The sequence below is a fragment of the Oncorhynchus mykiss genome, chromosome 17 (genome assembly GCF_013265735.2).
Source record: "Oncorhynchus mykiss isolate Arlee chromosome 17, USDA_OmykA_1.1, whole genome shotgun sequence".
NCBI lineage: Eukaryota > Metazoa > Chordata > Actinopteri > Salmoniformes > Salmonidae > Oncorhynchus > Oncorhynchus mykiss.
The window spans coordinates 63,356,289-63,372,733 of NC_048581.1; the positions used below are offsets into that span (position 1 = coordinate 63,356,289).

The window sequence follows — 16,445 nt, forward strand, 5'->3', positions numbered from 1 at the left end:
CACACGGCCTTCACAGTCAAATCACAAAGTGACAAATAACGTATATTCATGGCTCAGATTTGCATGCCAATTGTCACTGGCCATGGAACAAAAAGAACACTTGACACCATCTATTTTTGAGTCATACTTGACAGAAGCTGGGCGAACTAAATTGTGCAAGAGGAAGTCAACTTGGAACATCCATATGTTCTCTATTTCTAATCCACCCATCTCTTTCTAAATCCAATGGAGTTTGCCATTTTTAACCTTCACTTTTGCCCTCTGCTTCATCCTAATTGGATCTAACGGTTCCCATGGGAACGCCAGAAAAAGCCCTACCCAATCCCAACCTGACGGCAAGATGTCAGGTTTAGCGTAGGGGAATTAGGGAGGGCTAACACCAGAGAGGACAGCTTCCCTTAGTCCCCAAGCAGTGATTGTCTGACTGTGTGTCAGTATACATCTCCGGTGCCCTCTTCCTCCAGTCACCAACCACGGACTGAGGCCAGGATCCCCTGTTCCCAGCCCCCACCTCTGCCTCCCTCTGTCCCGGTCTCCCAGTGTACCCCTCAGACGCCGGGAGCGGCCGGCCGCATTTCCGTACCACACAGGATCTTGGCTTGAAAGAGTGATAAAAAAAAGTACAAAATGGGAGCCGGAGGAAGTGTCGAAGACAAGGCATTAGCCGCAAAGTCCAAGGAGCTGGAAAAGCAGCTGGCGGAGGATGCGGACAAAGAATCCAAGACAGTCAAGCTTCTGCTGCTTGGTAAGGAGCTGTTGTGCTTGTGGGGCTTCTTCTGAAAGTGCAGAAAAGTAGAATGGAACACTCAACTGGCTTATGGTCTGTTAGCATATAAACCTGAACAGTGTCTGATGCAAACGCTTAGGATAAGCATAATCTTCTTTAAAAAACTGGAAAAAAAAGATATTGGTTGGAGATGAGAAAGTATGCAACTACAGTATGTGCCCTGTTTTTGGAGAAATGGTCACACCGCTTTTTTTCTTGTCGGAGTGGGGGGGGGGCATTGTATTGGAAATTTCACAGCAATAAAAGTTACAAATAGTTTAAGTTTACATTATGTAAACATTTGAGTTTTTGCGATGAGGCAGTCATACCAACCTGTATGAGCTTAAGCATCAGCCATAGCAAACCTTTATGAGCATAAGCATAATATAAGATTTACATTGGTAGGTTACACTAATGACAACAGTTGTGAATATTCACTGGTGAAGTTGACATAGTTGTTGTGAAGTCTTTAACACTTTGATATGGTCACTTGATCGGTGGAGCTCTTTTCTCAAGGTCATTCTGGAACATTTTCAGTAGCTAAATAGAGGCTCTTGTGGGAAGCACCTCTGAAATTATCAGAATTTGGATAAATGTAATACGCTTTTCCATTTGTGTAACACTTCCAGACTTGTGGAAACTTGCCAATGCTGAAATGGTACATTCAAAAACGGGCTATTCAATCAGGACTCTAGCGTTGATCCTGACATTGTATCTAAGTCTCCGGTATATATGAAAAGAGTTTAACAGTAAAAGTTATTAAAGTAGTTCATAATCTGTTATATACTGTATTGGTGTTCTGTCTTTGCACATTTACTATATTTGCACATTCAACGTGACCCATGTCACTATAATGGATACAAACAGATAAACATGTCAAGCTGAAAGTAGCTTACATTAAATCAGATAAGCCCAGAGTGGCTGCTGCTGTTACCTCAAGACTGAGATGAGAAATCATGAGCTTGTGAGGTCAGAGGTGTAAAAAAACAACATAGTAAAAGGCAATACCATTTCTATTGACCGAAACAACAAGTTCTCTCATACTGACATAATCTGTATGACAGTCGTTACTGTAGTATAGGGTGTATGGGATAATTTAATGTTTCTCAGCAGCAATAAAGTTAATAGGTGAGTAAGTTCCCCTGAAATGGAACGTGTTGATTCATAACTAGGCTACTAGAAGGGAAGTTGTAAGTCTATTTCTATATTAGTGACATCAAAATACATTTTGATTCTGAGAAAGGTCTGGAAAGTGTAAAATATGGAGCACTACCTAGCAGGGAATCAGATTAGTGGTAATGTTTGGTTCTGAAAGGATTGGAAGAGCCCTATGTTGTCTTCATAGGTTATGAAACCAGGCTTATATATTTATATATTTCTGTATAAGTGGCCAAGGTTATGAATGTTGACATATCAGATGCATTTTTTCAATAGAGTATGTAAAACAATGAGCCGTAGATACGTGTCATGAGCTCTGGTTATAAATAGCTTTGTGAGAGTTCAGGGGCAGGATTTAGTAAGCTTTTCTCATAGGATCATGGTAACCCAATTATGCTTTCTTTCCTGCCACTTAGACTCCCTGTAATCATTTCTCTAGCACTGGGTTACAACATGGCCCCACCTTAAAAAATGCATAATCAAATGCTAATTAATAATGTCACAGAGACAAAAAAGTAAGGGCCAAGCTAATTGACAAGGGCCAAATACATTAACACTGCAATTCTGAGGAGCCAAATACAACAAGTACCAAGCCACTAAAAGGTTGCAGACTATAGAGTCAACAGAGGACTTCCAGAGAAACTCAGTTGGGTCAACCATCAGAGTAACCAGAGCTAGCAGCAACAAAGCTCATTAGGATAAATTACAAGAGCCAATTACTATCTGGGCCATAGATCATGCATTTACAATAATGGAGCCAGAACATCCACCTGAGTTTACAACAGATCAAAGCTGCAGATGTTACATCCTATACACCATAACCCCTGTCTACACCCCTCACTAACAGTAAATAGGGGCCATGGTCCACATTTTAAACTAAACAAATGAGATACTGTGGCAGCTGAAGCAATTGGTCAAATATTGACACATTGCAAAAGTGAAGTCCTGTGAAATGACTGACCCACAATCCAGTTGGCAGTACTGCAACCATAACATTGTGAGTTGAGGCTCTGTGGACGAAAAACAGCAATTTAATGCCATCAAACCTCATGTCTCCTGTTGCTCCTGCAGAACACAACACAGATGCAACACAGCCAACTCTCTGGCAGAACTATGGAGTAACAATTACTAAACACAGAGTTGTTCTGTATTTTGAATGAAATGTGAAACATCTGTATTACTTTTGTCATATTAAACAACATTTGCTGTCAGAGCTTAGTGTATGATGTGTGTCTTGGGTGCAAGAACAGTGACTACTCAACTCTTGCTTAAAAAGAAATAAGCAATTGAACATTGCCTTGGCAGAAGGACATTTTCTGTAGCTTCATGGGTGAGCCACTTTATTTGATACACGGTGCCATCTTCTGGTTCTAAGCTGAAGTTGAGAGATGCTTCAGGTATCAATGACAGATTAGTATTTACAGTATTATTAGGCCAACAGTTTATTTCTGTGTCAGCTCATTACAGTCTTTTCTTTCATCGGGAGGTAGGGATTCAAGAGTTAGGTATGAGTTTAAACTAGGTCTCTGTTTATCTAAAGCAGTTTTACAACAAAATTGATGGTGAAGTGTTTTTACAGGATTAAAATATAGTTGGCTTTTTGGGAAACATGGAACCTCAAGAGACCATCAAAACAACTATGAAATCAGAGAGGCAATTGCTTACAGCCATTTGGCACAAATAAAGCATGGATTAGTGGAGTTGTGTTGCAGAGACAGCCCCCTAAGCACAGACCGACACACGTTTTTTGGACATCTTGTTTTGGTCCTGTCCGGACCGGCGGTCTTTTACTTTGTGTGGTCCGAACAGCCTTGATTTCAACGTCGGACTGGACTGAATCTTAACCAAATTTCACAAGTTTGGACAACACAGTACAGTAGAGCACAGTACATTACAGTACATTACAGTACAATAGATAACATCTAAGTATAGTGTACAGTACAATAGAGCACAGCAGAGTGAAGTACAGTAAAGTTCAGAACAGCAAAGTACAGTATAATGCGCTCTACTCTAATGTACTCTACTGAACTAAACTGTACTCTACTGAATTAAACTGTACTGCATTGTGCCCTACTTTACCGTACTCTACTGAATAAAACTACTGTCCTGTACCATACTGTACTCTACTTTGCTGTACTGGTCTGTTCAAGCTCCTGAAACATAACCTAAACATCTATCTGTTCAGATTTCACATTTGTATTTGTTTGGGTGCAGAGTTTATTAGAATAATACCCAGCAAAGTCTGCAAGTGTTTGTTTTTACATTTTGGCCATTCAGCAGACGCTCTTATGCAGAGTGCATTCAACCAAGGTAGATAAACAACAACATATCACAATCATAGCGACAACAAAAAAAAGATCTGTAACTGTTGCTAAGAATGTTATTGTAGTTGAAGTGGTCTGTTGGATAATTCCATTGGTTGGACTACTTTGAACTAGCCTGGCTGACTTGACCCATGTCACTCACAGCGCAGGAAGAGTTGTGACACACATTAACATTTGTTAATGCAATATTTGTTCAGAAAATCTGTGACGGGTTTGATTGGTTCTCTCAAATGTTTTTTTGTTGAAAATCCAACTGTTGTAATAGAAGGGGGTGGAGCTCAGGGGCAGTGTGTGACTGTGGATGTTTGTGAGAAAGACGGAAGGAAGGAGAGCCAATCAGTAAAAGCCAGCCACCTTTCATTATCGACACATTGTGCTGACAACATCAAAAGAGCCATTCAGGAGGACTTGAGAGTTAGGTCTTAGGACTAACTTTGAACATCGTCGTTGCCAGTTTTAAAGCTTTTGATCTTCAGTTGGCTCCTCTTTCCTGTATGGATTTTAAAATAATTATTGTGATATAATGCTTACTTCATTGTGCAGTGGAAATTTGTCATTGTAAATTTCCTACATTGTAAATAATAGTGAAGACATCAAAACTATGAAATAACATTCATGTAGTAACCAAAAAAGTGTTCAATAAATCAAAATATATTTTAGATTTTAGATTCTTCAAAGTAGCCACCCTTTGCCTTGATGACAGCTTTGCACATTATTGGCATTCTCTCAACCAGCTTCATGAAGAATGCTTTTCCAACAGTCTTGAAGGAGTTCCCACATATGGTGAGCACTTATTCCTTCACTCTGCGGTCCAACTCATACCAAACCCTCTCAATTGGGTTGAGGTTGGGTGATTGTGGAGGCCAGGTCATCTGATGCAGCACTCCATCACTCTCCTTCTTGGTCAAATAGCCCTTACACAGCCTGGAGGAGTGTGTTGGGTCACTGTCCTGTTGCAAAATAAATTATTTCCCCAATAAGTGTAAACCAGATGGCATGGCGTATTGCAGCAGAATGCTGTGGTAGCCATGGTGGTTAAGTGTGCCTTGAATTCTAAATAAATCACAGACAGTGTCACCAGAAAAGCACCTCCACACCATCACACCTCCTCCTCCATGCTTCACAGTGGGAACCACACATGTGGAGATCATCCGTTCACCTACTCTGCGTCTCACAAAAACACGGCGGTTGGAACCAAAAATCTCAAATTTGGACTCATCAGACCAAAAGGACAGATTTCCACCGGTTTAATGTCCATTGCCCTTTAGTAGTGGTTTCATTGCAGCAATTCGACCATGAAGGCCTGATTCACGCAGTCTCCTCTGAACAGTTGATGTTGAGATGTGTCTGTTACTTGAACTCTGTGAAACATTTATTTGGTCTGCAATTTCTGAGGCTGGTAACTCTAATGAACTTATCCTCTGCAGCAGATGTAACTCTGGGTCTTCCTTTCCTGTGGCGGTCCTCATGAGATCCAGTTTCATCACAGCACTTTATGGTTTTTGCGACTGCAAAGTTTTGGACATTTTCCGGATTGACTGACCTTCAAGTTTTAAAGTAATGATGGTCTGTCATTTCTCTTTGATTTTTTTGAGCTGTTCTTGACATAATATGGATTTGGTCTTTTACCAAATAGGGCTATCTTCCGTATACCACCCCTACATTGGCACAACACAACTGATTGGCTCAAATGCAAAAAGAAAGAAAGAAATTCCGCAAATTAAATTTCAACAAGGCACACCTGTTAATTGAAATGCATTCCAAGTGACTACCTCATGAAGCTGGTTGAGAGAATGCCAATAGTGTTGCAAAGCTGTCATCAAGGCAAAGGGTGGCTACTTTGAAGACTCTCAAATATAAGACATATTTTTATTTGTTTAACACTTTTTTGGTTACCACATGATTCCATATGTGTTATTTCATAGTTTTAATGTCTTCACTATTACTCTACAATGTAGAAAATAGTACAAATAAAGAAAAACCCTGGAATGAGTCGGTGTGTCTAAACTTTTCAACTTTCATTCAGAACCGAAAATTAACCTGATTTCAACGTCAGGAAAAAACATATTTTCACCTTTTATTTAAAGGATGGGCAACCGGCTGTTTTATTGTCACATATATTGGATAGGTGCAGTAAAATGCGTTGTTTTAAAGGGTCAGCCATAGTAGTACTGCACCCCTGGAGCCTTGCTCAAAGGCACATAGATTTTTCACCTCTCGTATTCAAACCAGCAACCTTTCTGTTACTGTCCCAACTCTCTAACCGCTAGGCTACCTGCCGCCCTAATAGTAGAATACAGATGCAATTTCGAAATTTGGTTGTGCATCAGAGTTTTCCTATTGTTATGTCAGGCACTGAGAGTCACTCAGTTAGCTAAACATTTTAGTCTAGCCGGCTATCTAAACGTAGTAATCATGGTCGAATTACCGACCGACGGGCCTCATTGATTTTGTTAGTCACTTTCACTCAGATATAATATTTAAAAAAATGGAAAAATGGCTCTCCACCCTATGGCAACGTGTATAATTGCAAAATAAATGCTGTAAAACTGCAAAAATATATCTCCGCCCCATGGCAAACTGTGTAGAATTGCAGGAAATTAACTCAATTTTGTCCCTACACTGTCAAGAGAGGGTCCACTAAAATGTTTTGCTCACAAGGTGGAGAGATAAACAAAATTCCACTTAGTGCCCCCAAAAGGCTATAGGGCTGGCTCTGACTACATGTGTGGGTATGAATGCTGGTACACAGACCCGCGAGCCACTGCGGCTCCTCATGAGGAGTTTTCCTGGCGTCCCCCACCCCCATCAAAGTTGCCTATCCTTTGTTCAGAACCTAAAATGTACCAAACTTCAACGTCTGGAGAATACGTCTTTTCAACATAATTTTGCCTACTGGGAGACTTCTGGTTAAAGTCTCTTAAAGTCTCTTAAACCTTTACCTACACATAAGTAAGAGAAGAATCAGCAACAGAGTGTAAAGGAAAACCAACCATCCTGCAGAAATTAAACAGTTGTGATAACTGACATGAGGTCAAGAAGACAGAGCAGTGACGTCTTCGCTTATCGGACAATCCTCTGAGAGGCTTTTCAACCTCAGGCCTCCTTACCCAAGGCCTCTCAAATCCCTCCATTTAGGCCTGAGCTAATAAGGTCACTGGCCTCTGCTAAACCATTGGGACAGATGTCAATCACATTAGCCATTAACCCTTTCATACGCCCAATTCAAAATAGTCAGGAATCTTAGATGGCCCCCTTGAGGTGGCGTGTGGAACAACAAATCAGCTCGTGGTGACAATCGCATTTGATATAAACCCAGAGTGAAATTTGCTTACTGGTATTATTACATTAAAATTCACTGCTCATCTAAGTCTGCCCTACGGCCCAGAACTTGTTTACTCTGTTCCTATTCCTCCCCAACTAAGTTTGTTGTTACAGTTCATGCAGAGAAATGGGCTAAGCTGTTAGTGTAGTGTGTGATGGGAAATGTCCTATAGGATATGCAATGGTACAAATGCAACAACAACATGCAGAAACAAAGCTAAACACAAAACAGAAGATCATGATAGAACGGATGTGAAAGAACTGTAACTGTCACTTTTGCAACACCACTGAATGCTTGTGTGTGTGTCTAAAAGCACTGGATCTGTGGCAGTGGAGGGGAGGGGCAACTGCTGACGTTCCTCTTTCACTATGTGCCATCATTATGAATCTCTTTGCTCATGCTATGTTTCGGCCCTTGGTTTCCCTTTAACCAAACTACAGGGTGAATGATGATGATGTGTTTGTACATTTAAAAAAAAAAAAAATGTGTACCTTTATTTAACTAGGCAAGTCAGTTAAGAACAAATTCTTATTTTCAATGATGGCCTAGGAACAGCGGGTTAACTGCCTGTTCAGGGGCAGAACAACAGATTGTGCTTGGGGGTTTGAACTTGCAACCTTCCCGTTACTAGTCCAACGCTCTAACCACTAGGCTACCCTGCTGCCCCAACATGGGAAAGCCCTTGTAACATATCTACTTCTTAATTTGTTTCACCAGGTGCTGGTGAGTCTGGGAAGAGCACAATTGTTAAGCAGATGAAGTGAGTATAACAAAACAAATGCATTGTATCTCTCATTCCTCCTCACTCACATGCAGGCAACCTTGTCCAAATACTGTAACATCACTCTAAAAGGTGTAAACTGGGTGTTCAACAAGATGGACTAAGTTAATAGCTCATAATCACAACAGAATTAACCATAATATAATAGATTGTGGTGGCTGCAATTGACATGTACCCTTACAGAACAAAACACTTGCTGAAACATGCAACAAGTACCAGTTCTTGCCACTAGTGATTGTTGGTATGTACACTGCTCAAAAAAATAAAGGGAACACTAAAATAACACATCCTAGATCTGAATTAATGAAATATTCTTATTAAATACTTTTTTTCTTTACATAGTTGAATGTGCTGACAACAAAATCACACAAAAATTCTCAATGGAAATCAAATTTATCAACCCATGGAGGTCTGGATTTGGAGTCACACCCAAAATTAAAGTGGAAAACCACACTACAGTCTGATCCAACTTTGATGTAATGTCCTTAAAACAAGTCAAAATGAAGCTCAGTAGTGTGTGTGGCCTACACGTGCCTGTATGACCTCCCTACAACGCCTGGGCATGCTCCTGATGAGGTGGCGGATGGTCTCCTGAGGGATCTCCTGCCAGACCTGGACTAAAGCATCCGCCAACTCCTGGACAGTCTGTGGTGCAACGTGGCGTTGGTGGATGGAGCGAGACATGATGTCCCAGATGTGCTCAATTGGATTCAGGTCTGGGGAACGGGCGGGCCAGTCCATAGCATCAATGCCTTCCTCTTGCAGGAACTGCTGACACACTCCAGCCACATGAGGTCTAGCATTGTCTTGCATTAGGAGGAACCCAGGGCCAACCGCACCAGCATATGGTCTCACAAGGGGTCTGAGGATCTCATCTCGGTACCTAATGGCAGTCAGGCTACCTCTGGCGAGCACATGGAGGGCTGTGCAGCCCCCCAAAGAAATGCCACCCCACACCATGACTGACCCACCGCCAAACCGGTAATGTTGGAGGATATTGCAGGCAGCAGAACGTTCTCCACGGCGTCTCCAGACTCCGTCACGTCTGTCACGTGCTCAGTGAGAACCTATTTTCATCTGTGAAGAGCACAGGGCACGAATTTGCCAATCTTGGTGTTCTCTGGCAAATGCCAAACGTCCTGCAAAGTGTTGGGCTGTAAGCACAACCCCCACCTGTGGACGTTGGGCCCTCATACCACCCTCATGGAGTCTGTTTCTGACCGTTTGAGCAGACACATGCACATTTGTGGCCTGCTGGAGGTCATTTTGCAGGGCTCTGGCAGTGCTCCTCCTGCTCCTCCTTGCACAAAGGCGGAGGTAGCGGTCCTGCTGCTGGGTTGTTGCCCTCCTACGGTCTCCTCCACGTCTCCTGATGTACTGGCCTGTCTCCTGGTAGCGCCTCCATGCTCTGGACACTACGCTGACAGACACAGCAAACCTTCTTGCCACAGCTCGCATTGATGTTCCATCCTGGATGAGCTGCACTACCTGAGCAACTTGTGTGGGTTGTAGACTCCGTCTCATGCTACCACTAGAGTGAAAGCACCGCCAACATTCAAAAGTGACCAAAACATCAGCCAGGAAGCATAGAAACTGAGAAGTGGTCTGGTCACCACTTGCAGAACCACTCCTTTATTGGGGGTGTCTTGCTAAATGCCTATAATTTCCCCCTGTTCCATTTGCACAACAGCATGTGAAATGTATTGTCAATCAGTGTTGCTTCCTAAGTGGACAGTTTGATTTCACAGAAGTGTGATTGACTTGGAGTTACATTGTGTTGTTTAAGTGTTCCCTTTATTTTTTTGAGCAGTGTATTTATTTGGACAGTGAAGATAAACGTGTAATTTGGCTCTATACTCCAGCATTTTTAATATATGAGGCGGCAGTACAGGATTTCACCTTTTATTTTCAGGTATTTTCATACCTTTTTAGAAATGAATGCACTTTATGTATCGAGTCCCCACATTTGAAGGTTTCATAAGTACACTATATATACACACAAAAGTATGTGGACACCCCTTCAAATGACTGAATTTGACTATTTCAGCCACACCTGTTGCTGACATGTGTATAAAATCAAGCACACAGTCATGCAATCTCCATAGAAAACATTGGAAGTAGAATGGCCTTACTGAAGAGTTCAGTTACTTTCAACACGGCACCGTCATAGAATGCCACCTTTCCAACAAGTCAGCTCGTAAAATGTATGCCCTGCTAGAGCTGCCATGGTCAACTGTAAGTGCTGTTATTGTGAAGTGGAAACGTCTAGGAGCAACAACGGCTCAGCCGCGAAGTGGTAGGCCACAGAAGCTCACAGAACGGGACTGCAGAGTGCTGAAGCGTGTAAAAATCATCTGTAACACTCACTACAGAGTTCCAAACTGCCTCTCGACGCAACAATAGCACAAAAACTGTCCATCGGGAGCTTATGAAATGGGTTTCCATGGCCAAGCAGGCGGATACAAGTCTAAGATCCCAATGCGCAATGCTAAGCGTCGGCTGGAGTGGTGTAAAGCTCGCCGCCATTGGACTCTGGAGCAGTGGATACGCGTTCTCTGGAGTGATGAATCGCGCGTCACCATCTTGCAGTCCGACAAACAGATCTTGGTTTGGCAGATGCCAGGAGAATGCTACCTGCCCGAATGCATAGTGCCAACTGTAAAGTTTGGTGGAGGAGGAATAATGGTCTGAGACTGTTTTTCATGGTTTGGGGTAGGCCCTTTAGATCCAGTGAAGGAACATCTTAACACTGTAGCATACAATGACATTCTAGACGATTCTGTGCTTCCAACTTTGAGGCAACAGTTGGGGAAGGCCCTTTCGTCTTTCAGCATGACAATGCCCCTGTGCACAAGGCGAGATCCATACAGAAATGGTTTGTCAAGATCGGTGTGGAAAAACTTGACTGGCCTGCACAGAGCCCTGACCTCAACCTCATTGAACACCTTTGGGATGAATTGGAATGCCAACTGCAAGCCAGGCCTAAATCCCCCCCATATCAGTGCCTGACCTCACTAATGTTCTTGTGGCTGAATTGAAGTCCCCGCAGCAATGTTCCAACGTCTAGTGGAAAAACCTTCCCAGAAGAGTGGATGCTGTTGTGGCAGCAAAGGGGAGGGGGGACCAACTCCATATTAATGCCCATGATTTTGGAATGAGATGTTTGACCAGCTTTGGTCATGTAGTGTATTTGGACAAATTCACTTACAGTGTATCGCATTTAGTCAAAAGTTTAGCATTTGGTCCCATATTCCTAGCACGCAATGACTACATTAAGCTTGTGACTACAAACTTGCATTTGCAGTTTGTTTTGGTTGTGTGTCAGAGTTACAGATGCACAAAGATCATGCCACCAAAACATACCTCTCGCCATTACCAATAACAGGGAAGGTTCATATTTTTGGTGGGGAATAATATTTATGCTTCTTTTTCACTCATCATTATTCACTCATCATTCATGATTGTGCGTAATCATGGTAGCATCCACATTAATGTAGAAGTGTTTAGAAACATATTATATTCTTATTTACAATAAAAGTGACTCAATACATTATTTACCATTCATTGCTTTTGGGCACAACAATCCAAATCACAACCAAAACAAACTGCAAATGTATCCAACAAGTTTGTAAAGTCACAAGTTTCATGTGGTCAATATAAGTGAATTTGTCCAAATACCATCAAATGGGAGGACTAGATACATAACATGCTTTCATTTCTTTACTATAAACCAGATATGTATGAATATACTCTCAATTAAAAAGTGACATTCTGTACTGTCACCTCATATAAAACATTTGATATCAAATCCAAAATGCTGGAGTAGAGCCAAATGAAAAGTTATCTTCACTGTCCAAATAAATACGTAGGGGAGTGCATAATGTCAGTTGTATTTGAAACTATAATTACAACCCAACTGTTTTATTCCTCTTATGTTGGGTAGAATTCTCCATCAAGGTGGTTATACCAAAGAAGAACAATTGGAGTTCAGGGCGATCATCTATGGTAACATCCTGCAGTCTGCTCTGGCCATCATCAGAGGCATGGAGATGCTGTCCATTGACTTTGGATCACCAAAAGGAAGTGTGAGTCCCACTCTGCATCTTTAACCTCTTCTGATCCTCCAAACAGACAATGACACACACTGATAGACATTGACACACCAGCAGAAGTTTCGGTAATTGCACGTTATTCCAATAGAAAGAACAACAATACATTGTTAGCTTAGCGAATTAGCTACTTTAGAATGGAAGGAAATGTAAGTTTTAGTAGCGGTAAAACTCACCATTTGACTTCATGGTGCAGGAAGACGGGCAGAAGCTGTCCAACCTGTCAGACTCCATTGAAGAGGGCTCCATGCCCCCTGAGCTGGCTGATGTCATCAAGAGGCTGTGGAGTGACAGTGGTGTCCAGGCCTCCTTCGAGAGAGCAGCCGAGTATCAGCTCAATGACTCTGCTGGCTAGTGAGTGTCACAGCAACTGTTATAGTCTGTTATGACAGTCATATCTTTGCTGGTACGTGTGAGAGTGATTATGTGGGTCTGGGGGTATGGATGTATGCTAAACTGAAATCTCGCTAAACAGCTACCTTGGAGAATTGGACAGAATCACAAAGTCTGATTACCTGCCCAATGAGCAGGACGTGCTGCGTTCTCGAGTCAAGACAACCGGTATCATCGAGGAGCAGTTCTCCTGCAAAGAGCTGCATTTCAGGTGAGGGATTGTTTGCCAAGCATGGGAGACCACAAGCGGCCAATAATGAATCTCCCATACATCCTTGTAGCGTGTTAATTCCCTTTGATCTTGGGTTTGATTTTGCACAATCACCGGTTAAGTCTGTACAGTCAGATGTTAACATCTCACTTCTTTAACCTCTCTTCTGACAGGATGTTTGATGTGGGCGGCCAGCGGTCGGAGAGAAAGAAGTGGATCCATTGTTTCGAGGGTGTAACCTGCATCATCTTCTGCGGAGCCCTCAGTGCTTATGACATGGTGCTCGTAGAGGACGATGAAGTGGTGGGTTTGGTTCTACAGTTGACCTCTGAAAGGTCCATTAGTTTGTAACAGTTGTGGCCTTTTATGCCCAAATTCTGTACTTTTGTACTGTTTACTTCCAGTTCTCTTTTTAATGCTGTGATCCATTTGGTAAGATTGAAAGAGCATCATGATTTCTGATTCTAACTGAAGAGTATTTTCTCCAGTCTGACTTTGAAGTAAACAATGGATTATTCAGTCACAAGGTTAAATAACTCTACTATCCCATCACATGTTAAAGTCCCTAAGGACATAGCTCAGATGACTAAACATTAGGATTGCGTCACAGTCCTATGCCTGATACCACCACCCCAGTTCAAGCACAGAAGACATGTAGAGTTGTGTTTGTGTGATAGTCAAGGGCCCAAAATAGGAAGCAAGATCATATCTTTGGTTTAGAGTAGTTATTATACTAATCCAGCCTGAGGGAGGGTTGATGAAACAGAGGTTGTTGGCACTTAACCTAACTTTTGTACACTTCTCCACAGAACCGTATGCATGAGTCTCTCCACTTGTTCAACAGTATCTGCAACCACAGGTTCTTCGCCACCACCTCCATTGTGCTCTTCCTCAACAAGAAGGATCTTTTTGAAGAGAAGATCAAAAAGGTCCACCTCAGCATCTGCTTCCCAGACTACGATGGTAAGAGTAACAACAAGTAAAAACAGCATAGTACGATTTCCCACGAGCAGGAATGATGGAAACGTTCTGTCTCTTCTTCTGCAATATGATGTAGCAGCAAGATAAACAGAATAGGTACTGTCAATTTCATCACCTACAACTTTAAACAAATAAGAACCACTTTATAAGCTGCCCGCTTTCTCTACCACTAGGCCCCAACACATATGATGATGCCAGTGACTACATCAAGAAGCAGTTTGAGGAGCTGAACATGAAGAAGGGTGTCAAAGAAATCTATTCCCACTTGACCTGCGCCACGGATACAAAGAACGTGGAGATTGTGTTCGGAGCCGTGACAGACATCATTATCAAAGAGAACCTAAAATCTTGCGGTCTGTTCTAAGCAGATACACAAAGAGGTACAGTAGTTATTGCGTTGGTTCTTGAATTCCAAATCGAGGCCTAGCCTGTACAGACACTTCTACTAGATTTGGACAAATCAGATAATAGACTTGCCTCAGACTAGGTGAAATTTTCACCATGATGGATACACCCATCCAATCTTTTCAGATTTAAAGTGCCTCAAGGGTAGGTTCAATTTGGAATTCAGCATCTTATTCTTTTATGTTCTTTTTTTTGCCTAATTTAAAAAAAAACTTTCTTCCTCACAGATTGTATTTTTCCCCTCTTCCCTTCATTTGGATTCATGTTGAAGTTGAGCAGTAGGAACAGAAGGCACAACAGAAGGCTTTGTAATGTCATAAGACTCTTCAATTCTACACTATCCCTTCATTCCTAACTCCCAACACCCTAAATTATGGGTAATGAAGGCAAATACAAAGAAAACAGCCCCTAACTTACTCCAAAGGGAGTCAACACACATGTCCAACAAATCGAACAAAGATGGCAACATGTTCCTCACGGAGACAATGTGGACGATGTCCTTTAGATGGAAATGTGGATAAGAAGTCAGAAGAACAACCGAATGAACACGTTTGATATAGGTACTTTATTAGATATTCTGGGGTTATTTCTGGCTCTTAAATGGTTTGTGTTGAAGAAAGTGTAGAAAGCTGCTCATGGAATCCAATTGATAAACTTATGAAAGGATACATTTTGAAGAGATCCATCTTACTCAACATGGTCAGAGTGAAGTCCTTTCCAATTACACTGTTCTTGCCCAATGATTTTTAATGTTTATATCTAGTTCTGTTTGGATATGCTTACTGTTTCGCACCAGATGTAACACAGTAAAAAGTTATTCAGCTAATTTCAATCAGCGAATTCAAATAGCTGAAATTTAAGAAAAAAGTACCATCAAAACAAGTTAGCAATGTATTTTGTAAATAGGGGACCTTAAACATTAATATTCAAATACGTTATGAAAATGTTCAACATCAGTGACATGTTTAGTGATGTGCATGTATATTCCATTTTGACTACTGACAACTGAACCTGTAACTGACTTGTGAAAGATAAACATTCAAAATAAAAATGTATACATAGCAACTGCCATTTCTGCATGTCATCATTCTTTGTATTTTTTTTTACAAAGATATGTGATATGACCTAAAGGTCACACAAAGTTTATTTACTGTTTAAAGGAATACTTCAAAAAAAAATGTGAGGTGAGCGAGCAAATAAAAATATGAACATTTCAACCCCTTTCAACCCCATTTCAACCCCACAAAATTTCAACCCCTTGTAAAAAAAAAAAAACAACAACATTAATACAAACACCTTACCAAGACAGTTTTGCCTTTTTGTATAATGGTTTTGAAATTCACACTCACAGGGACCACAGTTTGAGTCCTGGTCAGGGTCCCCCTCTAATGAACTACATTGATGTTAAGTTTTGTAGCCACATAATGAATGCGACTTGGACTGTTACCATTTAGGTGCAGGATACCTACAATACTATTGAACTAAAATTCTTTAAAGATGAACAAGAGCTCAAGCATTAGAACATTTGAGGTGCTGGTACTCAGCTCAGCTCCGGTGAGCTCCTGTCCAAGTCAAGCACATAATCCAAAAGGAAGGCTACAGGTCATCTTTTTTCCTAAAATGACTGTTTGCGATTTACAAATGATTACTTTGATTAACCACGCTTCAACCGAATCGAATACTACAAGGGCAAAGTGAATCATTTAAAATATTAAATTCATATGAATCACAATTTTAAATGTATTTAACCTTTATTTAACGAGGCAAGTCAGTTAAGAAATTATTATTTACAACGACGGCCTACCCCGGCCAAACCCGGACGACGCTGGGCTAATTGTGTGCCACCCTATGGGACTCCCAATCACGGCCGGATGTGATACAGCCTGGATTCGAACCAGGGACTGTAGTGACGCGTTTAGCACTGAGATACAGTGCCTTAGACCGCTGCACCACTCGGGAGCCCAATTGTCCCACCCCAAAACATTTTGGGGA

At 41.6% G+C, this 16,445-nt stretch overlaps 1 protein-coding gene across 2 annotated transcripts; it reads left to right on the forward strand.

Moving 5' to 3' along the window:
- Window positions 1-383: 383 nt before the first annotated feature.
- LOC110494344 (guanine nucleotide-binding protein G(t) subunit alpha-2) lies at window positions 384-16,266 on the forward strand. 2 transcript variants are annotated; one of them, XM_021569315.2, is made up of 9 exons: window positions 384-745; window positions 8,291-8,333; window positions 12,298-12,439; window positions 12,660-12,817; window positions 12,939-13,067; window positions 13,241-13,370; window positions 13,877-14,030; window positions 14,222-14,428; window positions 14,725-16,266. In XM_021569315.2, exons 1-8 carry the CDS (start codon window positions 628-630, stop codon window positions 14,410-14,412), a joined length of 1,065 nt encoding a protein of 354 aa, XP_021424990.1. In that variant the 5' UTR covers window positions 384-627; the 3' UTR covers window positions 14,413-14,428; window positions 14,725-16,266. The 2 variants fall into 2 exon arrangements, with proteins under 2 accessions (XP_021424990.1, XP_021424989.1); XM_021569314.2 differs by having other exon boundaries at window positions 386-745; window positions 14,681-16,266.
- Window positions 16,267-16,445: the final 179 nt, after the last annotated feature.

Excerpts from the sequence above, each read along its gene's own strand:
- LOC110494344 (XM_021569315.2), top strand. The coding sequence starts at position 628 with ATGGGAGCCGGAGGAAGTGTCGAAGACAAGGCATTAGCCGCAAAGTCC. Across the intron at positions 8,334-12,297 it reads ACAATTGTTAAGCAGATGAA|AATTCTCCATCAAGGTGGTT; the intron begins GTGAGTATAACA and ends TATGTTGGGTAG. Across the intron at positions 13,068-13,240 it reads TGCAAAGAGCTGCATTTCAG|GATGTTTGATGTGGGCGGCC; the intron begins GTGAGGGATTGT and ends CTCTTCTGACAG.